The sequence below is a fragment of the Musa acuminata genome, chromosome BXJ3-5 (genome assembly GCF_036884655.1).
Source record: "Musa acuminata AAA Group cultivar baxijiao chromosome BXJ3-5, Cavendish_Baxijiao_AAA, whole genome shotgun sequence".
NCBI lineage: Eukaryota > Viridiplantae > Streptophyta > Magnoliopsida > Zingiberales > Musaceae > Musa > Musa acuminata.
In genome coordinates, this window is record NC_088353.1 from 5,278,615 (window position 1) to 5,302,309 (window position 23,695).

The following is a 23,695-nucleotide window of genomic DNA, read 5'->3' on the forward strand; positions in this document are numbered from 1 at the left end:
GAAATGGTATTTCTTAATGGAGATCTAGAGGAAGAGGTTTATATAAAACAACCTAAAGGTTTCTCCTCTAGTGTTGGTGAACACTTGGTTTGCAAGCTTATGAAGTCTATATACGGCTTAAAACAAGCCTCCCGCTAATAGTATTTTAAATTTCATGAAGTGACTTCTTCATTCGGATTTGTTGAAAATCTCATGGATTAATGCATATACTAGAAGGTTAGTGGGAGTAAAATATGTTTCTTTATTTTATACGTAGATGATATTTTGCTTGCAACCAACGATAAGGGTTTGCTGTATGAGATGAAACAATTCCTTTCTAAAAATTTTGACATGAAGGATATGGGTGAAGCATCTTATGTCATTGGCATTAAGATCCATAGAGATAGACATCGAGGCATTTTAGGTCTATCACAAGAAACCTATATTCATAAACTTTTAGAAAGATTTCGGATGAAGGATTGTTCACCAAGTGTTGCTCCCATTGTGAAAGGTGATAGGTTCAATTTGAATCAATGCCCAAAGAACAATTTTGAAAGGGAATAAATGAAAAACATCACACATGCTTCTATCGTAGGAAGCCTTATGTATGCTCAAGTTTGTACTAGACCTGATATTGCATTTATTGTGGGGATGCTAGGTCGATATCAGAGTAATCCAGGTATAGACCACTAGAGAGCTGCAAAGAAATTGATGAGGTATTTACAAGGAATCAAAGATTACATGTTTATGTATAGACATACAGATAATCTGGATGTGATTGGTTATTCAGATTCAGACTTCGTCGGTTGTGTTGATTCTTGTAAATCAACATCAGGATATATTTTTATGATGGCTGGTGGAGCTATTTCTTGGAGAAGCGCTAAGCAGACCTTGACTGCTACTTCTACCATGGAAGCTGAGTTTGTCTTTTGTTTTGAAGCTACTTCACATGGTGTATAGATTAAGAGTTTCATTTCTGGGCTTAGAATCATGGATTCTATTTTTAAGTCATTAAGAATTTTCTGTGACAATTCAGCTGCTGTCTTTATGGCTAAAAACAATAAAAGTGAAAGTCGAAGTAAACATATCAACATTAAGTATTTAGTCATAAGAGAACGTGTAAAAGAAAAGAAAGTGATCATTCAGCATATTAGCACTGAATTGATGATTGCTGATCCTTTGACTAAAGGCATGCCACCTTTGAAATTCAAGGATCATGTAGAGAAAATAGGACTTAGTTCCACTTTATAATGATATTGAAACTCTTATATATTATGAAATTTTCTCATTCATGTGCATATTATTTTGAGAAAATATATTGTTACTGGACCAAGAATAAACATAAAGTTTATTCATTAAGTAATATTGCCACATTAAGATTAAGAAACTAAATACATCGTGATACATGGATGATAATACTCGCTCTTAGAGGACTTATCGCTATGATTCGTGTATTTATTTCTTAAGAAAGTTGTTCAAGAAAGATTAATTCAAATTATTAAGATAAACGTATGGACCAAATGGGAGAATGTAACCATTGTTATTAAATATCTAATTTAATAATAATATAAATGTTCTCATTAAGATTCATAATTCATTATCATGAATTTTTTTCATTTATTATGATTTAAATGATTTCAGTTTTTTATTCTTTATACATGAAACCGTTATTATTAAATTAAATATTTAATATCATTAAAGTTCTTCATTATGGTCTAAACATTATAAATTTAAATTAATTCTTGAATGTTATGAATTGGTGATAATAAATGTTCTTGATGGGAGAACATCTATATATATGAGGATTTTAGTTCCTGTGTTCAATCATCTCTTTGAAGCAAAAAGACTTTCCTACACTATCTAAAACGAGAGTTCTGAGTCGAGAAGTGCCCAAGTTCAAGAAGAAACCTCTGCAGAAATTCTTGACAGTAATGACTGGAGGTACGCTATTTTGTTTCCGCATCAGTTTTTATTATGTTTCTATTATAATGATTTCTTACTGGTGGTCCGTTGAAATCTTGGCTTGTCCTATCAATCTCATTCATATTTTTTCATGATTGACTTGACTTGACTTGACTTGAGATATATAAATTAATATGATTGACTTGACTTGACTTTCAGGTATACAAATTAGGTGATCTTTTAATCTCCGTAAGAAAGAGAAGTTTTTGTACTTGATTTGTTGAGTTATTTTTTGTACTTGACTTGAGTTATTTTTTTTTTCCTTTCTCTTGCTTCCCCATGCTCCTCTTGTTAAAGCTTCACTCGGATCCCAAGGGAGGGCGTTGCTCCACCGGAAAGCCACTCTTAGGAGTCATCAATCCCTGAGATCTTGGAACCTCTACCCCGTCACAAGTAGAGGGCGTTCGGCGATCACCGAGATACACTTGCCGAGCATGGGCTTAGCAGGGCCACTTGCTACTCTTAATTTCTCGGCTTTGGGATCGCTCCTCCGTCTCAATCTTTCCTACAATCAACTCGATGGGGCAATTCCTCCGACCATCTCGGCTCTCTCTAGGCTCGTATCTCTTGATCTTACTAGCAATCAGTTTATAAGTAAAATCCCAATTAAGATGGGCTCCATGAAAGATATACATTTCTTGAGTCTTAGATAAAATCAAATTGTCGATACTATACCTCCATCTCTAGGTAACCTCACCGATCTTGTGTCTTTGGACCCTGGATTATAAGAAGCTTGTGGGTGTCATTCCTAAAGAGTTGATGTATCTGAATATTGGGGTCAATAACCTATCCGGTTCAATCCCTTCCGGTCTAAAAAAATTTAACAACGCTTCGCTTCTTAGCTCTATACAAAAGTCAGCTCTCAGGCCCTATCCCTTTCGAGATTGGAAACCTCATTGAGGTTACGGATCTCGACTTCTCAGAAAACCTATTAACAAGTTCAATTCCTTTTTTTATAAGGAAATATGACTAGATTAAAGAGTCTTGACCTTTGGGATAATCAATTGTCTGGTTTTAATTTTCGTAAGATTGGAAATCTAATTGAAGTTTCTAATCTCTTACTCTCAATGAACCTTTTGACGGGTCACATCCCTTCCTCTATAGGAAACATGACCAAATTAAAGATAATTCACCTTTGGGATAATCAATTGTCTGGCTTTATTCCTCTTAAGATTGGGAATCTAATTGAAGCTATTGATCTGTTCCTCTTCAAAAATCTATTGTCAGGTCTCATCCCTTCCTCTATAGGAAATATGACCAAATTAAAGATCATTTATCTTTAGGATAATCAATTATCTGATTTTATTCCTCTTGAGATTGGGAATCTAATTGAAGTTACTTATCTGTTACTCTTCAAAAACCTATTGTCAGGTCCCATCCCTTCTTCCCTTCCTCTATAAGGAAACATGACCAAACCCAAATATCTAAGTGTATTCGATAATCAGTTGTCTGGACCTTTGCCTATGGAGATCAACAACTTCACTGGACTGACTTATCTCCAATTAGGAAATAATAGCTTCGTCGGTTATGTACCCCCAAACATATGCAAAGGTGGAGCTCTAAAGTACCTCACTCTTTACATGAGCAACTTCCAAGGTCCCATTCTCATGACCTTGAAAAACTGTACGACACTAGAAAGGGTTCGTCTTGAACACAACCATCTCACCGGAGATGTATCTCAATGTCTCCGAGTGTATCCCCAACTTTCTTATAAGGATTTGAGCTTCAATCTATTCTCCGGTACACTCTCAACAGACTGGGCAAAATGGCACAATCTGATGCTCCTCATAATCTCAAATAACTGTTGATGTTGATAGGAAGAGAGGATAGAGATATCAAATAGAGGAAGAGTATGATAAACTTTTAATCTTCTATATTTCTCTCAAGAAAGATATTTTTACAATTTCAGAAACTCTCTTTCTCTCATGACCCAACATATGGGGTTTATATAGTCCCCAAAGATACATTATATTAATTGTATTTAAGATGAATCATTCTCTTTCAAGAAACCCTTTCAAGAATCAATAACCAATTTGACTTATTCTTCTATAGACTTTTAATCCATTTTTTCTTCTTCATGTAATTAATCTCCCTCTTGATGCAATGAACCTCTTTATGACATTTGAACAAGTTTAATTCCAACAATAACAACATCACCGGAGTCATACCCACCGAGTTTGGACAGTTGACGAAACTGGGAGAGCTGGACCTCTCTTCCAACTACCTACAAGGAGAGATCCCAAAGAGCTTCGGCAGCTTAACCCTTCTCTACAATCTGAGCTTGGGCAACAACCAACTCGTCGGCCATGTCCCTCTGGAGTTTGGAATGCTGTCCAATCTTGAACTGCTTGATCTCTCATCCAACAACTTGGCAGGAAGAATCCCAGATCAATTAGGCAACTGCATGAAACTCCGATTGTTGAAGCTTAACAACAACAACTTCAGTGGAACCATTCCTTTGGCCATTGGTAATCTGGTGTACCTTCAAGACACCTTTGACATCAGCCACAACTCACTAACAGGGGAGGTTCCATCCCAACTCAGCAAATTGGTGGTGCTGCAAAGCCTGAATCTATCGCATAGTTACTTGTCGGGTCATCTTCCATCTTCGCTAACGTATATGACGAGCTTGTCTACCGTAGATGTATCCTACAATGAACTGGACGGCCCTGTTCCTGATAGCCCAGCTTTCCGAAGAGCCCCGGCAGAGTGGTTTGCCCATAACAATGATCTGTGTGGAGTTGTTCGAGGATTGCCTCCATGTGTTTCACTCGGTACTCCAACAACAGACGACCGAAGCAAGCGTCACAAAAATGTTATAGTAGCCATCATTGCTTCTGTGGTCTTCTTCCTTCTCTTGTTTATATTCATTGGAGCATTCCGCAAGAGAGAAAAAGATACAGTACCTGTTGATAATAATCACATCAAAGAAGGTGCATTCTGTATATTGAATTTTGTTGGAAGAGACGTATACAAGGACATCATCGAAGCCACCGAAGATTTCGATGCCAAGTACTGTATCGGAAGCGGTGCATACGGCAGTGTCTACATAGCAGAGTTAGCAAGTGGGGAACTGCTAGCGGTGAAGAAGATTCACCTACCAGACACTGAAGGTACATGCGACGAGCAACCCTTTCAAACTGAGATACAAACTCTTACTCAAATTCGACATCGCCATATCGTCAAGCTTTACGGGTTCTGCTCCTCTCCCCGACGCAAATTTCTGGTGTACGAGTACATGGAGAGAGGAAGTCTGGGATCTGTCCCCGAAGCGAGACTGCAGCTGAATTGGACTGGGTGAACAGGTTGAGCATCGTGAAGGATGTTGCTCGTGCTCTGTTCTACATGCATCATGACTGCACACCGCCTATCGTTATCGAGATATTACCAACAACAACATCCTACTTGATTCAGAATTCAAGGCTTGTGTTTCCGACTTTGGAATTGCTCGACTACTGAATCCGGATTCATCAAATTGGACCATGCTTGCAGGCACACGGGGTTACTTAGCACCAGGTGAGTTTCTCTCTCTCTCTCTCTCAGATCTCGTAGTTTGTGCAAATTAAGAATACCTGAAACATCTTCAAATTATATCTTGGAGGAGATCTCTGCAGAGCTTGCATATACAATAAGAGTGACCACCCAATGCGACGTGTACAGTTTCGGAGTGGTGACGCTGGAGTTGCTGATAGGAGAGTATGGAGAAGTACTCATTTCCATTCTGTCGTCTTCACCGATCAACGATAGCTTTGTGAAGGACGTAGTGGACCGACGCCTCCTGAGGGTCCAGTTGCCGATGAAGTAGTTGCAGTCTTGAGTTTGGCTCTTCGACAATGATGATGAAAATAATAGAAAATAAGAATAATTATTGAAGAAATTTTATTTAAGAAATGAAAATGCTTTCAATATAATAGAGGATTTCTCTCAACAGAATAAAAAGATTTTCTCATAGGGGAAATCTTATCTTGTATCATGCCCCCATAAGCATAAGCATGGTTTAAAAGCAAGAGAGATCAGCGATTGACCATGGAGCCTCTTAGGAATATGGTTGCAGCAGCGCCGCTTTTCTCAACGACGTTGGTTGCCGGCCAAAGATAAGAGCAAAACTTTGCTTTTCTCATTGTTCTGATACCATGATGAAAATAATAGAAGATAAGAACAATTATTGAAGAAACTTTATTGAAGAAATGAAAATGCTTCGATACATTAATATGTTCCCTATCTTCTATCAAATGAAACGGGTGTCCGAGGTAACACCCCCACCAAGCCTCCGATCTATTGATGCATTGAAGTTTTCTGACTTGATGAGCGTGGAGATATGATCTATATGCACTCCTCTGTGCCCCAATGCTTCTTTTGGTCAGGATCGGAAGACTTTGTTTCCGTGTGGTTTTCTTTATTAGTGGTTTCATTCTGCAGCGTGTTTAATAAAAGCATCGGTTGGCAATCGATCTCTTTTCTAAGATTATATTCGACTTGGTTGGTAATCTTTGCCTTGTTATGTAAATCTTGGACGCTTGAAAAGTTTGAATTTCTTGTACTATATGTTTCTTGAGAATTTGTGAAGGCAATTAAATGAAGGCTGAGGGATGATTGGTTTCTGATATGTGCCTGCCCACCATGACAGAGGGCCGACCGATGAGTAGGAATTCATTCGCAGATTTGTATGTGTTGTGTGCTTTAGTGATTTCGTTGCGTAATCAATAGCTCATGCATCCATTAAACACTATCAAATGAAATCTCCTACACCATTTCCACGAATCAGAGCACTGAGCTTCCTATTCTCACGGCTTAGCATATGGGATTGCTATGCTGCTTAGAGTAATATTTAAAGCAATAGGAGGGAAGAATAGCGTTCGTATGATGCAATGCAATTGAATGCGATGGTTGTCTGATACAGTGGCTCGAGACTCCGCTGCTCTTGGAAACTACCAACTCCCCGTTTACCATAAATATAAACTGATCATCTCGTCAGAGAGAAAAGAATAAGTGAAAAGAATATGCATTATTAATTCGTTTCATCGTTCGACATTAGAGATGAAGAGGAGCGTGACGGAGTTAGCGTCTCGAGCAATGGAATCTTTCTTCACCCAGAAATCTCTCCCCGGCCTTCTTCTTCTCTTGATTGTCTTCTCAGTTTATCCGAAGCCGGCATCGACTACGCTTGCATCGCAAGGTCGAGTGCTCCTCCAATGGAAAGCCAGCCTCCGAAGCCGACAATCACTCCGATCTTGGAACCTCAGCACCAGCCCATGCAGCTGGATTGGCATAACCTGCAGCCTCCGGCGTCACAGGGAGATCACCGAAGTGAACCTGCCGAGCATGGGTTTGGATGGGCCACTCCACACTCTCAACTTCTCCGGCTTGCCATCACTGACCGGCCTCAATCTCATGTTCAACAGGCTCAGCGGGGAGATCCCTCCCAGCTTCTTCACTCTCTCTGAGCTCATCTCTTTTGATGTCCAAGGAAACGACATCACGGGGACGATCCCAGCCAGGATCAGTTCTCTCACAAAGCTGAGATCCTTAAATCTCAGTGGAAATAAGATTAGTGGCTCCATCCCTCTTTCGTTAGGCAACATGACAAGCCTCGTCTTCCTCATCCTGTCTGGAAATGGCTTCTCAGGAAGCATTCCTGAAGAAATAGGGGATCTCCAGAATCTCCAAGAGTTGGATCTCTCGGCCAACTTTCTCACGGGATCTATTCCTCAAAGCCTGGGAAATTTGACTCAACTCTCCTTGTTGGATCTCTCTCTGAATCATTTATATGGGTCCGCTCCTCCAACGCTGGCAAATCTCCAAAACCTTCTTGTCTTGAGCATCTCCAATAATATTCTCACGGCTTCAATTCCTGCCAGTTTGGGTAACTTGACTAGGCTTATCAAGTTGAATCTTTGGGGTAATCACCTCTCTGGGTCCATTCCTCATGAAGTAGGGAATCTTGTCCAGATGACAAATCTAGTACTTGCTCATAATAGTTTACTGGGTTCCATCCCCCTCTCCCTAAGAAATCTTTCGAAGCTTAGCACACTTTATCTCTTCAACAATCACATCTCTGGCACGATTCCTGCTGAATTAGGCAATCTTGTCGAGCTGAGAGACATAGATCTATCACATAATCTATTGACTGGTTTCATCCCTTCCACCCTGGGAAATCTAGCTAGACTAAGGAACCTGATCCTTTCTTATAATGAACTCTCCGGTCCCATCCCTTCTACTTTAGCTAACATGACCTCTCTGATACTATTAGACCTCAGCAATAACCAAATCTCCGGCTGCATCCCACCATCTTTTGCAAATCGAAGTCTAGAAGAACTATCAGTGATCAATAATAGCCTCTCCGGATCGGTCCCAAACCTTACGAGCTTGGTTTCTCTGAAACTAGCATACAATGACCTCTCTGGGCATCTGCCACCGGATGTATGCAGAGGAGGAAAGCTTCAGCATTTCACCGCAGCCTATAACAAGTTCCACGGGCCGATACCAGAGAGCTTGAGAAACTGTTCAAGCCTAGTGCGTGTTCGATTGGACAGGAACAACCTCACCGGAGACCTCTTCGATCACTTTGGAGTCTATCCTAATATGAGATATATTGACTTGAGCTACAACAGGTTATCTGGAATGCTTTCACCGGAATGGGGAAGTTGTTCAAACTTGACGAGCTTAAGAATATCCAACAACAGATTAAATGGAACAATTCCATTTGGGCAATCATATGAGCGAAAAAGGTTTGAGTATATTGAGCAAAAGGGGTCTACTTTGCGGACAAAGTGTTGGGCCACTGGATTTTTGTGAACACTGCGTTTTTGAAAAGCAGAAAAGAGTCCGCTTCAATTCTCCGGCAGTTCACAAAACGAAAGGTACTCTTGACTATATTTATTCAGACCTTTGGGGTCCAACTCATATTCAGTCTAAGGGTGGTGCCAGGTATATGTTAACTTTCATTGATGATTATTTTAGAAAAGTTTGGGTTTATTTTTTTAAGCATAAAAATGATATTTTTCTAACATTTAAACAATGGAAGACTTCGATTGAGAAGCAAACAGGTAAACAGATTAAGCGGCTTCGAATAGATAATGGCATGGAGTTTTGTGAAGGTGACTTTAATGAATTTTACAAAAATAAAGAAATCATTCGGCATCGCACTATTAGGATGATGCCTCAGCAAAATGGTGTGGCCGAACGTATAAACAGAACACTCTTGAAAAGAGCAAGGTGTATAATCTCAAATGTAGGGTTGACAAAGGACTTTTGGACAGAGGCGATTAATATGGCCTGTTACGTTGTCATTCGCGCTCCGTCTGTAGCACTTAACTTTAAAACTCCGGAGGAAGTTTGGTTAGGTACTCCTACTGATTACTCTGATTTAAAAATTTTTGGGTGTACAACATACATGCATATAAATGAAGAAAAATTAGAGCCTCGAGCTAAAAAATACATTTTCCTTGGGTATGCTTCCGGAGTGAAAGTATACATATTATGGTGTTCTGATCCCAAATCCCCAAAATTTGTAATCAGTAGAGATGTTACTTTTGATGAATTATCTATGTTATCTTCTAAAGAGGAATCTACTAGTTGTACAAATAATAGTGCGCAGAAGCAGGTGGAGCTTGAGATTAGTAGGTCTGATTCTTTTCAGTCGAACTCTTCTACTCAAAGAATGCTAGTAGATGGTCCCGAGTCTACTGATGAAGTTGATCCAGAGGAAGAGCAATATTCCATAGCCAAGGATAGACCATGGAGAGATATTTGACCACCACAAAGATATGCAAATTTGGTTGCATATGCTTTGTCTGTTGCAGAAGAAACAAGTGAAGTTGGTGAGCCTACTTCTTACTCAGATGCAGTTTCTTGTGATAATTCCGCTAAGTGGTTGATCGCGATGAATGAAGAAATTGAATCTCTCCATCAGAATAGAACTTGGGATCTTGTGGAGCCGCTTTCGGGTAAGAAAATTGTTGGATGCAAATGGGATACCATTGCTGAGGGAAAAGTCCTTGTTCAGAAAATTCATACGAAGGATAATCCAACTGATATGCTTACGAAGCCTCTTCCAGTTTACAAGTTCAAGCAGTGCTTGGACTTGGTTGGTGTTCATTATTGGTGATTGCCCGTTGGGGCTTTTATGAAGAAAGTGGAGTAAGTTTTGTTGGGACATGCCAAGGTGGAGATTTGTTAGTTTGGCAAGTCCCATAGTCCCACATCGGGAAAACCAAGCTTGTTATCTCCTATTGGAACTATAAATAAGGGCCTGGGCTTTGAAGTCAAAAACACCACAAGTGGCACCACAAGAAAAACCTAAGTGTTTGCTTTGGGTTTAAGTCCATACTCAGTTCAATAGTTTGGGCTTATAGTTAAGGTTTTTGTTATTTAGTATTTTCGGGTATTTTATGGTTTAGAAACATCTTCCTAAGGCATTTGTAATAGTCTCTTTTATAGTAGTGATTTGCTCCTCTTTCGTCCGTGGATATAAGTCAAGGTTAATTGACCGAACCACGTAAATATGATGTTCTTGTCGCTTTTATTCTTTCCGCTTTATTATCTTTGTCGGGTTACCAAAATTACCTTTTGGTAAATTTCCTGGGGCTAGCTCTAACAATACCACCCCAATTTGGACAGTTACCGAGCTGCAAGATCTGGACCTATCTTCCAACTATCTACAAGAGATCCCAACAACTAGACAAGAAGAATCCCGTATCAATTAGGCAACTACATGAAACTCTAATCGTTGAAGCTCAACAACAACAATTTCAGTGGAACAATTCCCTTTGAACTGGGCAATCTGGTGGACCTTCAGGACATATTCGACGACAGCCAGAACTCGCTAACAGGGGAAATATACCATCTCAATTTCGCAAATTGGTTATGCTGCAAAGTCTGAATCTATTGTATAACGATTTGTCTGCACATCTTATGGACATGATTCAGCTTATCGATCATTTATGTATCATACAATTAACTGGAGGGACCTGTCCCTGATTCCCGAGTTTTCAATAAACGCTATAGTAGAGTGGTTTACCCACAACACAGGGCTTGTGTGGGAAAGTTAAAAGGTTTGCCGCATGTGCTTCCTCACTGCAAGAAGAGACGACGGTGGCAAGCACAGATAGTAATCATATGAGGAGCCACATTCGGCTGGTCATCAACAATTTCTTCCCGTAACAATCATAAAATTGATCATTGAACAATTGTAAGCTAAATTAAAATGGACATAAAAATAGTTCCGAATCTCAATCGACATTCAATAAATTAAAAAAAAAAATTCTGAAGTGTTCTAGAAGCAGATATTTTTCTTAATTTAACATAATTCTGTTCTTTAAAGTAAACTTTACTTTCGTTACTTGAAACGTAAAGTTTAGTTTTTCTCCGAAACAAAAAAATTCGATAAACACAACGGACTTGTCTTTGATCGTTTTCATCTACTTGTGGGGCTTGAAATGTTGGAATTATCTATATTAAAAGCTTTATTATTTTCTTGAGAATTTGGTGAAAGTAATCTAAATTGAATGGTCTATTTTCTTATGAAGTTATGTTATAGTTTTTATTAAGATATTCAAATTGATTAGTATATTATTACATAGATAATAGATTTCATGTTCGAATCCATGAGTTACTATCATGTATGTATGTCATTTTATATAATAATCTTTTTAATATATAGTTTTAGAGGGTGCTGCATGCTAGGTTCCATCTCCTATTTTCTCCTTGCTTTGGAAGCATGCCGAGTAGATAAGAATTGGCTGGCATACCACAGCTGTGAGATGGGGAATTGCTTTCTCTGAAGGTGAAGATGGAAAGGAAATATCTAATGCTTTACACGCTTGAGTTGGCTACTATGTAGGTTTCTCGGTCCACACGAATGTGGGGTTGATGTGGTGACATATAGTGAACGGTAGGGCTGACATGAAATAATCCATCAGTAAAATTAAAAAAAATATGGTCAACTCAAATTCATCATCCTAATATCTTCAAGATTTATAAATTTTATTAAAGTTTCTAAATCGTAATATAAAAAAATTACATATGCTTGAGGTGCATAGGTTGAGAGAGCTTGACCCCCTCGATCGCCTCCTGAGAGGCATAGGTCGGGAAGACTTGACCCCCTCAAAATTATCTCCGAGATATGTATACCGAAAAAACTCGACCCTCTCGACTATGATCTCATGAAAGACATAGGTTGAGAAGACCCAACCCCTTCATAAACACACCCGATGAATGCAGGAAGCTAACCTTTTCAATAGCATGCACATGTCGGGCGCCCTCGATCTCCCTCAATACTCGCTTGAGGGATATAAGTTAGGCATCCATGACCCCTCTCGAGTGTCCTCAATGTGTAGAGGTCGGGCATCCTCGACCTCATTGGCGCTTGCCTAATGTGTGAAATTCAAGTGCCTCCGACCGCCTCAGTGCTTACCCGAGGCACATGGGTTAGGTGTCCTCAACCCCTTAGGAGTGTGCTCAATGCACAAAGGTCAAGTGTCTCCGGCCTCCTCGATGCTTGCCTGATGCATGAATGTTGGGCACCCCTGACCCCTTCAGTGCTTGTCTAACGCCTCTTGGGTTTGCTTGACTCATGAAGGTTGGGTGCCCCTAACCCCCTTGGTGCTTGCCCGAGACACATAGATTGGGCATCCTTGACTCCCTCGACATTCGCCCAATGTGTTGAGGTTGAGTGCCCTTGATCCCATCAAGGTCCAATCAAGATGCGGAGGTCAAGCACTCTCTACTCACTCGGGGCTTGCCCGAGGCACAGAGCCTAGGTATTTTTGACCCCCTCATGACCAATACATGTGAGATACTCTCAACCCCCTCAAAGAACCAATTAAAGAAGTGTAAGCTCAATGTATCGAATAAGCCGAACATCGCACTTTAAGTCTCTCCTAAGGGAGCTTCCAAAGTATGCATAAGAAAAATATCAATGATCTATTATCTGACATGTGACATCAACATGATAACCATACTGGCATAGGGGAAACAAACCCTATCCTCTCTATCAACCCACGTGAATGTGTGAGTCCAAAATAGTCAGTTGAAGGTTGCCTCTCTCTTATCGCCTATATAGGTAAAAGTTCAGAATGAGGCTATTAGAGATCAATAGAGGCTACCTTCCTACAAAATATTCAATCCTTTTATTATTTGGTATAAAAGTTTATCACAACTCGAGATACTAACTTAATCATCAAAGGGACCAGGTCAGGAAACCCATTCCCAACATCAGTCTTTGTGCAGGTCATATGAGGGAGCATGATATTTTCACCTCGAGGGTATCTCAGTTACAACTCGAAGTTTCTGCATGATGTTATACCTTATATGTGGTTTGGATATGTAATAGTATTGTACGAGGAAAATAATTAACTTTACAAATATTCGTTAATCATGTTGGTGAGGGAGAAAACTAAAAAAATACCAAAAAAAATGCCACATATATCAATAATCAAATACTGTATCAGAGAGGGAGTTGATGTAAGATTAAACATAGTTTAACAAATCTCGTTTATATCCATAGAGAAAACTATATTTTTCAGGATATATGAGATTAATTATAAAATTTTGAAATATCCTCACATAACTCCCATTACACATTATCTCATATAAACCTAAAGAATTCTTCTTTAAACCCTCTTTATATCTACTTGAGAGAATCGGAGCACCCAAAATGTGTTGCCTTTACCTCTCCCTCTCACCAAAATGTGTTGCCTTTGCCTTTGCCTTGAGAGAATCGAAAGTATCTTGCTTCTACCTCTTCCTCTCATCAAAACCCTAAAAATTGATGTGTATTTATATGAATAAATCCGAATTCATATAGGATTTTTAATTTAATTAGGATTCTTCCAACCAATTTAATATAATTATGATTTTTAAAAATAATTAACAATCCTAACAAGTCAGAAATTATAATCTTGAAGTTGTGATAAGGCTTCGCTAATGTCCATCTTAAAGTTCTTGAGATCCATAATTTTTGATGTCTTGATTATTAAAAAAATAGTCCCAAGACATCAATTTCTATCCAACATAATTTTTATTAAAGTTTTATTTTTAACGTAGGCTTCTCATATCAAGCTAGCTAGCTTAATTATGACAAATCAATAAGGGGTGTATCAGATGGTTCATGCAAAGTCACGGAACAAAAGTTGAATAACTTTTTGCTTTTGTTCCTGCACAACTTGCTATATTGACTACGGTGGATGAGATTTGCAATGTATCCAACTTAAACCGTATTCCATGGGTCTCATCCTGACAAGTTGATATAGACATGCTTATAATGTTATGTAATAGTTCGACCATTAGGTACATATGGGCCTGATTGAAATATTGGCTCATTCTTATAATCTTATTCATTACCACTCATATTTGAAGGGGGCTGCTATAATCCAAAATTAACGTCTCTGTTACAATTTTGACTTTGCATATGAATCCTTATCTCCTTCTCACACAATCAATGTTTAGCAATCTTTAAGAAAAATTCATCCAAGTTGGTGTGGTTGAGTATATATATATATATATATATATATATATATATATATATATATATATATATATATATATATATATATATATATATATATATATATATATATATATATATATATATATTGATATGGTGGCATATCTTTTTGTGGAAACAAAATTTTCATAATGATCTTTACAAGTTTTTAATCTGCAACAAAAGGAAAATTTTGTACTCGATTTGTTGAGTTATTAGTTTTTTTCTTTAGAAAAAGAAGGAAAAATTGATGATCAAAGGGGAAGCATATAATTCAAAATAGATGTCATCCTCTCGCATGGCTTATCAACTTAATTACTAATATAGCAAATACTAAACCACCAAAATTCCTGTCTAAAAATCTTTCTTCCTCTATTACAGATCCTCTTAATTGCTAATATAGCTATGTTTTGTGATGCACATAATGAAAAAAAGCTACTCTAAAGAGAATCAACATGGAAAAATTGGCACGTCTCACACAACCTGAGATCCACCACACATTGATCTCTTCATCTATCTCTTTCAGTTTTAGTGGACGCTACAATACCATACATGACACGGTATACTATTCACCACATTATCTCCCGTCCCGTAAACCTCTCCGTAGACTTGTGACATAACTCCACGATTCGTTTAATAAGAGTACAAAAGAAGTAATTTTCATGCCAATGACAAAAGAAATGGTTGCAGAGGAAAAGTCTAAGCGGCATGCATACTGCTGGATGTCATGATCATCAGAATGGAATTTTGACTAATAGTTGTGGAGAATGGAATTTTGAGTAATAGTTATGGAATTCTAGTGACCGATGCACGCATGTAGTGAGAGAATTTGGGCAATAATATTGATCTGTATCACCTATAAATACCTTATCTCGTTACTCAAGTACCATGTAACAGAACAAAAATATTTGCCTTCTTGTCTTGCTGCATGCTGCACTTATGGCATCTCAGCTTCACAAAACTTTGCTTTGTGCCACTTTGCTGCTGCTGCTGCTATTGCTTCCCCGTGTTCCTCTTGTCAAAGCTTCACTCGGATCCCAAGGGAGGGCGTTGCTCCACTGGAAAGCCACTCTTAGGAGTCCTCACTCCCTGAGATCTTGGAACCTCAATTCTAGTCCATGCAATTGGACCGGAATTGCATGCAATTACTCCGTCACAGGTAGAGGGCATTCCGCGATCACCGAGATACACCTGCCGAAGATGGGCTTGGCAGGGTCACTTGATGCTCTTGACTTCTTGACATTGAGATCGCTCCTTCGTCTCAATCTCTCTTATAATCAGCTCGGTGGGGCAATTCCTCCCGCCATCTCGGCTCTCTTCAGGCTTGTATCTCTTGATCTCACTAGTAATCAGTTCACAAGCAAAATCCCAGTTGGGATGGGCTCCATGAAAGAGCTTCGATTCTTGAGTCTTAGCCAAAATCAAATGGTCGGTGCTATACCGCCATCTCTGAGCAACCTCACCGACCTTGTATTCTTGCACCTGGAAGATAATAAGCTTGTGGGTGTCATTCCTAAGGAGTTAGGGAGGCTCCACGAGTTGAGGTATCTAGATATTGGGGTCAATAGGCTATCTGGTTCAATCCCTTCTAGTTTAGGAAATTTGACAAGGCTCTACCACTTGGATCTCTACCAAAATCAATTGACTGGAGTCATCCCTGGAGAATTGAAAAATCTAATTAATCTCGTTTACCTATCAATTGCAGATAATTATCTAACAGGTGGGATTATCTCTTCTTTTGGAAACCTAACCAAGTTGCAATTATTTTGGCTACGGAAAAATAAGCTCTCGGGTTCTATCCCTTTTGAGATTGGAAATCTCATTCAGGTTACCGATCTCGACTTTTCGAAAAACCTATTAACCAGTTCAATTCCTTTTTCTATAGGAAACATGACTAGAATAGAAAGACTTGACCTTTCCGATAATCAATTGTCTGGTTTTATTCCTCTTGAGATTGGAAATTTAATTGAAGTTACTAATCTCTCACTCTTAAAAAACCTTTTAACCGGTCCCATCCCTTCCTCTATAGGAAACATGACCAAACTAAATATTCTTTATCTTCTGGATAATCAATTGTCTGGTTTTATTCCTTTTGAAATTGGAAATCTAATTAAAGTTATTGATCTGGCACTATTAGAAAACCTATTATCAGGTCCCATCCCTTCCTCTATAGGAAGCATGACCGATCTTAGAAAACTAGGTCTATTCGACAATCAGTTGTCTGGACCTTTGCCAATGGAGATCAACAATATTACTGGACTGACATACCTAGTGCTGTCAAATAATAACTTCGTCGGTTATTTACCCCCGGACATATGCAATGGTGGAGCCCTACAATACCTTATTCTTAGCATGAACAACTTTCAAGGTCCCATTCCCATGACCTTAAAAAATTGTACGTCACTAGAAAGGGTCCGTCTTGAACACAACCAACTCACTGGAGATGTATCTCAATGTCTTGGAGTGTATCCCCATCTTTATTATATGGATTTGAGCTTCAATCAACTCTCCGGTACACTCTCACCAGACTGGGCAAGATGGCACAATCTGACGTTCTTCAGAATCTCAAATAACAACATCACCGGAGTCATACCCACCGAGTTTGGGCAGTTGACGAAACTGCGAGAGCTGGACCTCTCTTCCAACTACCTACAAGGAGAGATCCCAAAGAGCTTCGGCAGCTTAACCCTTCTCTACAATCTGAGTTTGGGCAACAATCAACTCGTCGGCTGTGTGCCTCTGGAGATTGGAATGCTGTCCAATCTTGAACTGCTTGATCTCTCATCCAACAACTTGGCAGGAAGAATCCCAGATCAATTAGGCGACTGCACGAAACTCCGATCGCTAAAGCTTAACAACAACAACTTCAGTGGAACCATTCCATTGGCCATTGGTAATCTGGTGTACCTCCAAGACACCTTTGACATCAGCCAGAACTCACTAACAGGGGAGATTTCATCCCAACTCGGCAAGTTGGTGATGCTGCAAAGCCTGAATCTATCGCATAATTCCTTCTCGGGTCATCTTCCATCTTCGCTAACGTATATGACGAGCTTGTCTACCGTAGATGTATCCTACAATGAACTGGACGGCCCTGTTCCTGATAGCCCAGCTTTCCGAAGAGCCCCGGCAGAGTGGTTTGCCCATAACAATGATCTGTGTGGAGTTGTTCGAGGATTGCCTCCGTGTGTTTCACTAGGTACTCCAACAAAAGATGACCGAAGCAAGCGCCACAAAGTGGTTGTAATAGCCATCATTGCTTCCGTCGTCTTCTTCCTTGTCTTGTTTATTTTCATTGCAGCTGCTTTACGATTCCACAAGAGAAAGAGGCCGCCAGTACCTGTCGATGATAATCACATCAAAGAAGTTGCATTCTCTATATTGAATTTTGATGGAAGAGATGTATACAAGGACATCATCGAAGCCACCGAAGATTTCGATGTCAAATACTGTATCGGAAGCGGTGCATATGGCGGAGTCTACAGAGCAGAGTTAGCAAGTGGGGAGCTGCTAGCGGTGAAGAAGATTCACCTACCAGACACAGAAGGTACATGCGACGAGCAACCCTTTCAAACTGAGATACAAACTCTTACTCAAATTCGACATCGCAATATCGTCAAGCTTTACGGGTTCTGCTCCGCTCCTCGACACAAATTTCTGGTGTTCGAATACATGGAGAGAGGAAGTCTGGGATCTGTCCTCCGAAGCGAGACGGCAGCTGAATTGGACTGGGTGAAGAGGGTGAGCATCGTGAAGGATGTCGCCTGTGCTTTATCCTACATGCATCATGACTGCACACCGCCCATCGTTCATCGGGACATCACAAGCAACAACATTCTACTTGATTCAGAATTCAAGGCTTGTGTTTCCGACTTTGGAATTGCTCGACTGCTGAAGCCGGATTCATCGAATTGGACCATGCTTGCAGGCACACGGGGTTACCTAGCACCAGGTAAGTCTCTCTCTCTCTCTCTCTCTCTCTCTCTCTCTCAGATCTCGTAGTTTGTGCAAATTAAGAATACCTGCAATTGAGAGCATCTTTAAATTATATCTTGGAGGAGATCTCCATGGATTGGCGGTTTGATCATTGGCTCTTGCTGTCTGCAGAGCTTGCATATACAATGAGAGTGACCACCCAATGCGACGCGTACAGTTTCGGAGTGGTGACGCTGGAGTTGCTGGTAGGAGAGTATGGGGAAGTACTCATTTCCATTCTGTCGTCTTCGCCGATCAAAGATAGCTTTGTGAAAGACGTATTGGACCGACGTCTACCTGTTCCTGAGGGTCAAGTTGCGGATGAAGTGGTTACAGTTTTGAGCTTAGCTCTTCGTAGCGTGGACAACCACCCTGAATCACGCCCGACAATGAAACAGGTCTCCGAGAAGTTATGCGTGGTCAGAACACCCCCACCAAGCCTCCGTTCTATTGATGCATTGAAGTTTTCCGACTTGATGAGCGTGGAGATATGATCTATATGCACTCCTCTGTGCCCCGATGCTTCTTTTGGTCAGGATCGGTAGACTTTGTTTCCGTGTGGCTTGCTTTATTAGTGGTTTCATTCTGCAGCGTGTTTAATAAAAGCATCGTTTAGTAATCTATCTCTTTTCTGCAATTATTTTCGACTTGGTTGGTAATCTTTGCCTTGTTATATAAATTTTGATTTTCTTGTACTATATGTTTCTTGAGAATTTGTGAGGGTAATTAAATGAAGGCTTAGGGATGATTGGTTTCTGATGTGTACCTTGATGGGGATATAAAGAGGAATAACCTTTGTATCTGAACAAATACTAGAAGACCATAATACGCAGCGGAATAAAATGGAAACACAATCAAACAGAACACCAAGATATACGTGGAAAATCCCTTCAATGTGAAGGGTAAAAACCACGGGGCAAACTAGAGATAATCCACTATGAGAATAATGAATATACAAATCTCAATCTCTTGCCCTAAACCCTAGCAACAACCACAAGAGAATAACTGGGATACAAGGATCACGTCACTGCCCACAATATCTAAAACCTCCCCAAGTAATCACAGCAAGAGTCTACTGTAGATTTGATCTAACCTGAGATGAGAACACTACTAGATAATTGAGAACAGTCTATCTGCGTTGTCCTTGTCTTCTTCCCTTTCTTTCTCTTGTTTTTCTGCCTTGTTCTTCTCTCTTTGTTGCTACGAGGACGTCAACGTTGCTGCCCACGTTACTGCCTTTTTCTGCCTCTTTTCTGCGTCTAAAACGCAGCCCCCACACCCCCCTTATATTGATCTAGGGTTAGGTCAAAGGGGTGTGGGTTGTGGGCTGATAAAGCCCACCATGGGCTGAACCCACTTTGGGCTGCCAGCCCAACAACCTCCCCCTTCAGCCCATAAGGGAGGCTGTCCCATGACCCCTCAATGTGAAGCCATGCCGACCAACTGTCGGCATATCTCCTGTCTTTCTTTTGGTAAAGTCTTCGTTAACATGTCTGCTCCGTTGTCACCTGTATGAATTTTCTGAAGCTGCAACTGCTTCTCTTCAAATACATTTCGAATCCAGTGGTATCTGACATCTATATGCTTTGACTTGGAATGAAACATTGGGTTCTTACACAAATGGATGGCACTCTGACTTTCACAATGCACCACATAATTTTCCTGTTTCAGCCCCAATTCTTGTAAGAATTCTTTCGTCCATAACATTTCTTTGCATACCTCTGTAGCAGCAATATATTCTGCTTCTGTGGTGGAGAGAGCAATACACCTTTGTAACCTGGATTGCCATGACACAGCTCCCCCTGCAAAAGTAAGTACATAACTTGAAGTGGACTTCCTCGTATATATATCTCTTGCCATATCTGCATCTGTGTAACCTGTCAACATAGGTGGTCCACCTCCAAAGTTTAAACAAACCTTAGAGCTTCCTCTGAGATATCTAAAAATCCATTTCACTGCTGCCTAGTGCTCTTTGCTTGGATTTGTAAGAAATCTGCTAGTAACACCCACTGCATATGCGATGTCCGGCCTCGTACATACCATTACATACATTAAACTTCCAACTACTGAAGCATAAGGAACCTTTTGCATTTTCTCCTTCTCCTCATCACTTGATGGACTCTGTTCTGAGCACAACTTGAATTGACCTGCAAGAGGAGAACCAACTGGTTTTGCATTGCTCATACTGAATCTTTCCAATACCTTCTCGATGTATTTCTTCTGTGACAACCAAATCTTCTTGTTTTTCCTGTCACGAGAAATCTGCATGCCTAGTATTTGCTTTGCTGGCCCCATGTCCTTCATTGCAAAAGACTCACTCAGTTCCTTTTTCAACCTGTCAATTTTAGACATATCTTTCCCAAGAATAAGCATGTCATCAACATAAAGTAAGAGAATAATAAAATCCTCACCAAACCATTTGATGTACACACAATGATCTGAAGCTGTTCTTTTGTATCAATTTTCTATCATAAATGAATCAAACTTTCTGTACCACTGTCTTGGAGCTTGCTTTAGCCCATACAAGCTCTTCTTCAACTTGCAGACAAAATTATCTTTACCTTTGACTTTGAAGCCTTCTGGTTGTTCCATATAAATTTCCTCCTCCAAATCACTATGAAGGAAAGTTGTCTTCACATCTAACTGCTCAACCTCCAAGTCCTGGCTAGTAGCAATACCAAGAGCAACACGAATAGAAGACATTTTAATAACAGGAGAAAATATCTTTTCAAAGTCAATACCTTTCTTTTGACCAAAGCCTTTCACAACCAATCTAGCTTTGTACTTTGGTTGAGAACAATATTCTTGAGTCTTCAACCTAAAAACCCACTTGTTCTTCAAGGCCTTCATTCCATTTGGTAACAGCACCAAATCATAAGTGTGGTTCTTCTGAAGAGCATACATCTCTTCCTGCATAGCAACTAACCATTTCTCTTTCTGCTCACTCTCAACTGCTTCCTGGTAACTCTCTGGTTCACCTGCATCAGTAAGCATCACATACTCATCTGTAGAGTATCTTCTGGAAGGTTGACGTTGTCTAGAAGATCTTCTCAACTGAGGTTCTGCGGGAACTTGCTCTCCTACTTCTTCTTGCTCAACATGTCCTGCAGGTAAATCAACATCAGGCTCTACACTATTTTCCTGCACATCTCCCCCATCACCCTGATATACTGGAGGAATAACTGGGTCACAATCTGCTAATCCTTCTGCAGAAGTCTTGGCTGGTGCCTTCTTCTTCAAATCCTCAAAGGTTTGATCCTCAAAGAAGACCACATCTCTGCTCCTGAACACCTCTTACTTTTCTGGATCCTAAAGCCTATAACCAAACTGATCATGTGAGTAACCAAGAAAAATACATTCTTTAGACTTACCATCCAGCTTAGACCTCTCATTATCTGGAACATGTGCAAATGCACGACAACCAAACACTCTCAAATGCCTGTAGGAAACATATTCCCCTGACCATACATGCTCTGCAACATCATCATCTAGGGCTGTACATGGTGATAAGTTGATCACATCAACTGCAGTCCTCAAAGTCTCATCCCAAAACCTTTTGGGTAGCTTGGCCTGTGAAAGCATACATCTGATCTTTTCCATGATGGTGCGGTTCATCCTCTCTACAATTGCATTATGCTGAGGTGTACCAGGAACTGTCATCTCATGCTGGATCCCATGTGACCTGCAATAGTCATTAAACAATCCCGTATACTCACCACCATTATCTGATCTTATGCATTTCAATTTCCTTTCTGTCTCCCTTTCAACCCTGGCATGAAACTCTTTGAAGACATTAATAATCTGATCTTTGGTCTTCAAAGCATAAGCCCAAACTTTCCTGGAAAAATCATCTATAAAAGTGACAAAATAAAGTGCACCACTTATACCAATAACATCAACAGATCCATCAAGAGTTTTTGTCCTCAAAGGACCACATACATCTGTATAAACACGGTCTAAGGCATGCATTTTTCTAGACAAAGCAGCACTAGCAAATGAAACTCTATGTTGTTTACCAGCCAAACAATTAATACAAGGGTTCAGATGTATACCAGCCAAACAATTAATACAAGGGTTCAGATGTATACCTCTGAGATATGGTAATACCTCTCTCTTGGAAAGAGCTTGCAGCCCCTTCTCGCTCATGTGTCTCAATCGCCTATGCCACAACTCCATACTGAAGTCTTTCTTTATAGCATTTAACTGCTCACCATAAGCTTTAGCCTGCAACATATACAAAGTATGACATTTCTTTCCATTAGCTATAACAAGAGAACCCTTACTGAGCTTCCATTGCCCTCTGTGAAATCTGTTTTCATACTCTTTATCATCTAGTCTTCCAACTGAAATTAAATTCAGCCTCAAGTTAACCACATGCCTCACATCCTTAAGTACCAACTTGCAGCCAAGGTTGGTCTTTAAATGGATATCACCCATGCCAATGATGTCTGATGTGCCATAGTTGCCCATCTTGACAACACCAAAGTTTCCAGATCTGTATGTAGCAAAAAACTCTCTCCGAGGTGTAGCATGATAAAAAGCACCTGTGTCAATCACCTACTCAAGATCCTGATACACACAAGAAAAAATATCATCAGAAGGAGACAAAATCAAATAATCACTACCTTGCACTGTAGTATTATCCTTTGACTCTATAGACTCCACTTTTTTTCCCTTTTTCTTGTTCTTCTTAGGTTGCTTACATTGGTTCTTGTAATGTCCTTTCTCACCACAATTATAGCAAACAATATCTTTTCTTGATCTTAACTTGCTCCTACCCATACGTGAACTGCTTCTAGACTTTGACCTTCCTCTGTTCTCTGAGATAAGTGCCTGTGAATCATTCTGAGATGTTGCTGAACTCTTTTTTCTCAACTCCTTATTCAACAAACTGCTTGTTACTTGACTCATAGTGACAATACCATCTGACGTAGAATTACTAAGGGAAACCACCAATGTCTCCCAACTTTCTAGTAATGAACTGAGAAGTAACAATGCCTGCAACTCATCATCAAGAGACATTTTCATAGAGGATAACTGGTTAGTAATACTCTGCATTTCATTCAAATGCTCAGCAATAGAAGCACCCTCTCTATATTTTAGGTTCACAAGTTTTCTGATAAAAAAAGCTTTGTTGCCAGTTGTTTTTCTTTCATAGAGACTTTCCAATTTTTTCCAAAGAGAATATGCACAAATTTCAGTAGAAACATGGTGAAAGACACTATCATCAAGCCATTGTCTAATAAACCCAATTGTTTTTCGATCTAACCTCTTTCACTCATCAGTCATAGTTGT

At 39.8% G+C, this 23,695-nt stretch overlaps 3 protein-coding genes across 3 annotated transcripts; all 3 read left to right on the forward strand.

Annotated features, from left to right (window-relative positions):
* The first annotated feature begins 3,347 nt into the window (after positions 1-3,347).
* Positions 3,348-5,242, forward strand: LOC135639162 (MDIS1-interacting receptor like kinase 2-like). Its single transcript, XM_065152954.1, has 2 exons — positions 3,348-3,581; positions 4,073-5,242. The coding sequence occupies exons 1-2, from the start codon at positions 3,348-3,350 to the stop codon at positions 5,240-5,242; spliced, it is 1,404 nt and encodes a 467-aa protein (XP_065009026.1).
* A 1,736-nt stretch (positions 5,243-6,978) lies between these two features.
* LOC135639163 (probable leucine-rich repeat receptor-like protein kinase At1g35710) lies at positions 6,979-11,837 on the forward strand. Its single transcript, XM_065152955.1, has 2 exons — positions 6,979-8,669; positions 11,783-11,837. The coding sequence occupies exons 1-2, from the start codon at positions 6,979-6,981 to the stop codon at positions 11,835-11,837; spliced, it is 1,746 nt and encodes a 581-aa protein (XP_065009027.1).
* Positions 11,838-15,296: 3,459 nt separating this feature from the next.
* On the forward strand, positions 15,297-19,036 carry LOC103974239 (MDIS1-interacting receptor like kinase 2-like). The gene is made up of 2 exons (XM_009389008.3): positions 15,297-18,377; positions 18,533-19,036. The coding sequence occupies exons 1-2, from the start codon at positions 15,365-15,367 to the stop codon at positions 18,892-18,894; spliced, it is 3,375 nt and encodes a 1,124-aa protein (XP_009387283.3). The 5' UTR covers positions 15,297-15,364; the 3' UTR covers positions 18,895-19,036.
* Positions 19,037-23,695: the final 4,659 nt, after the last annotated feature.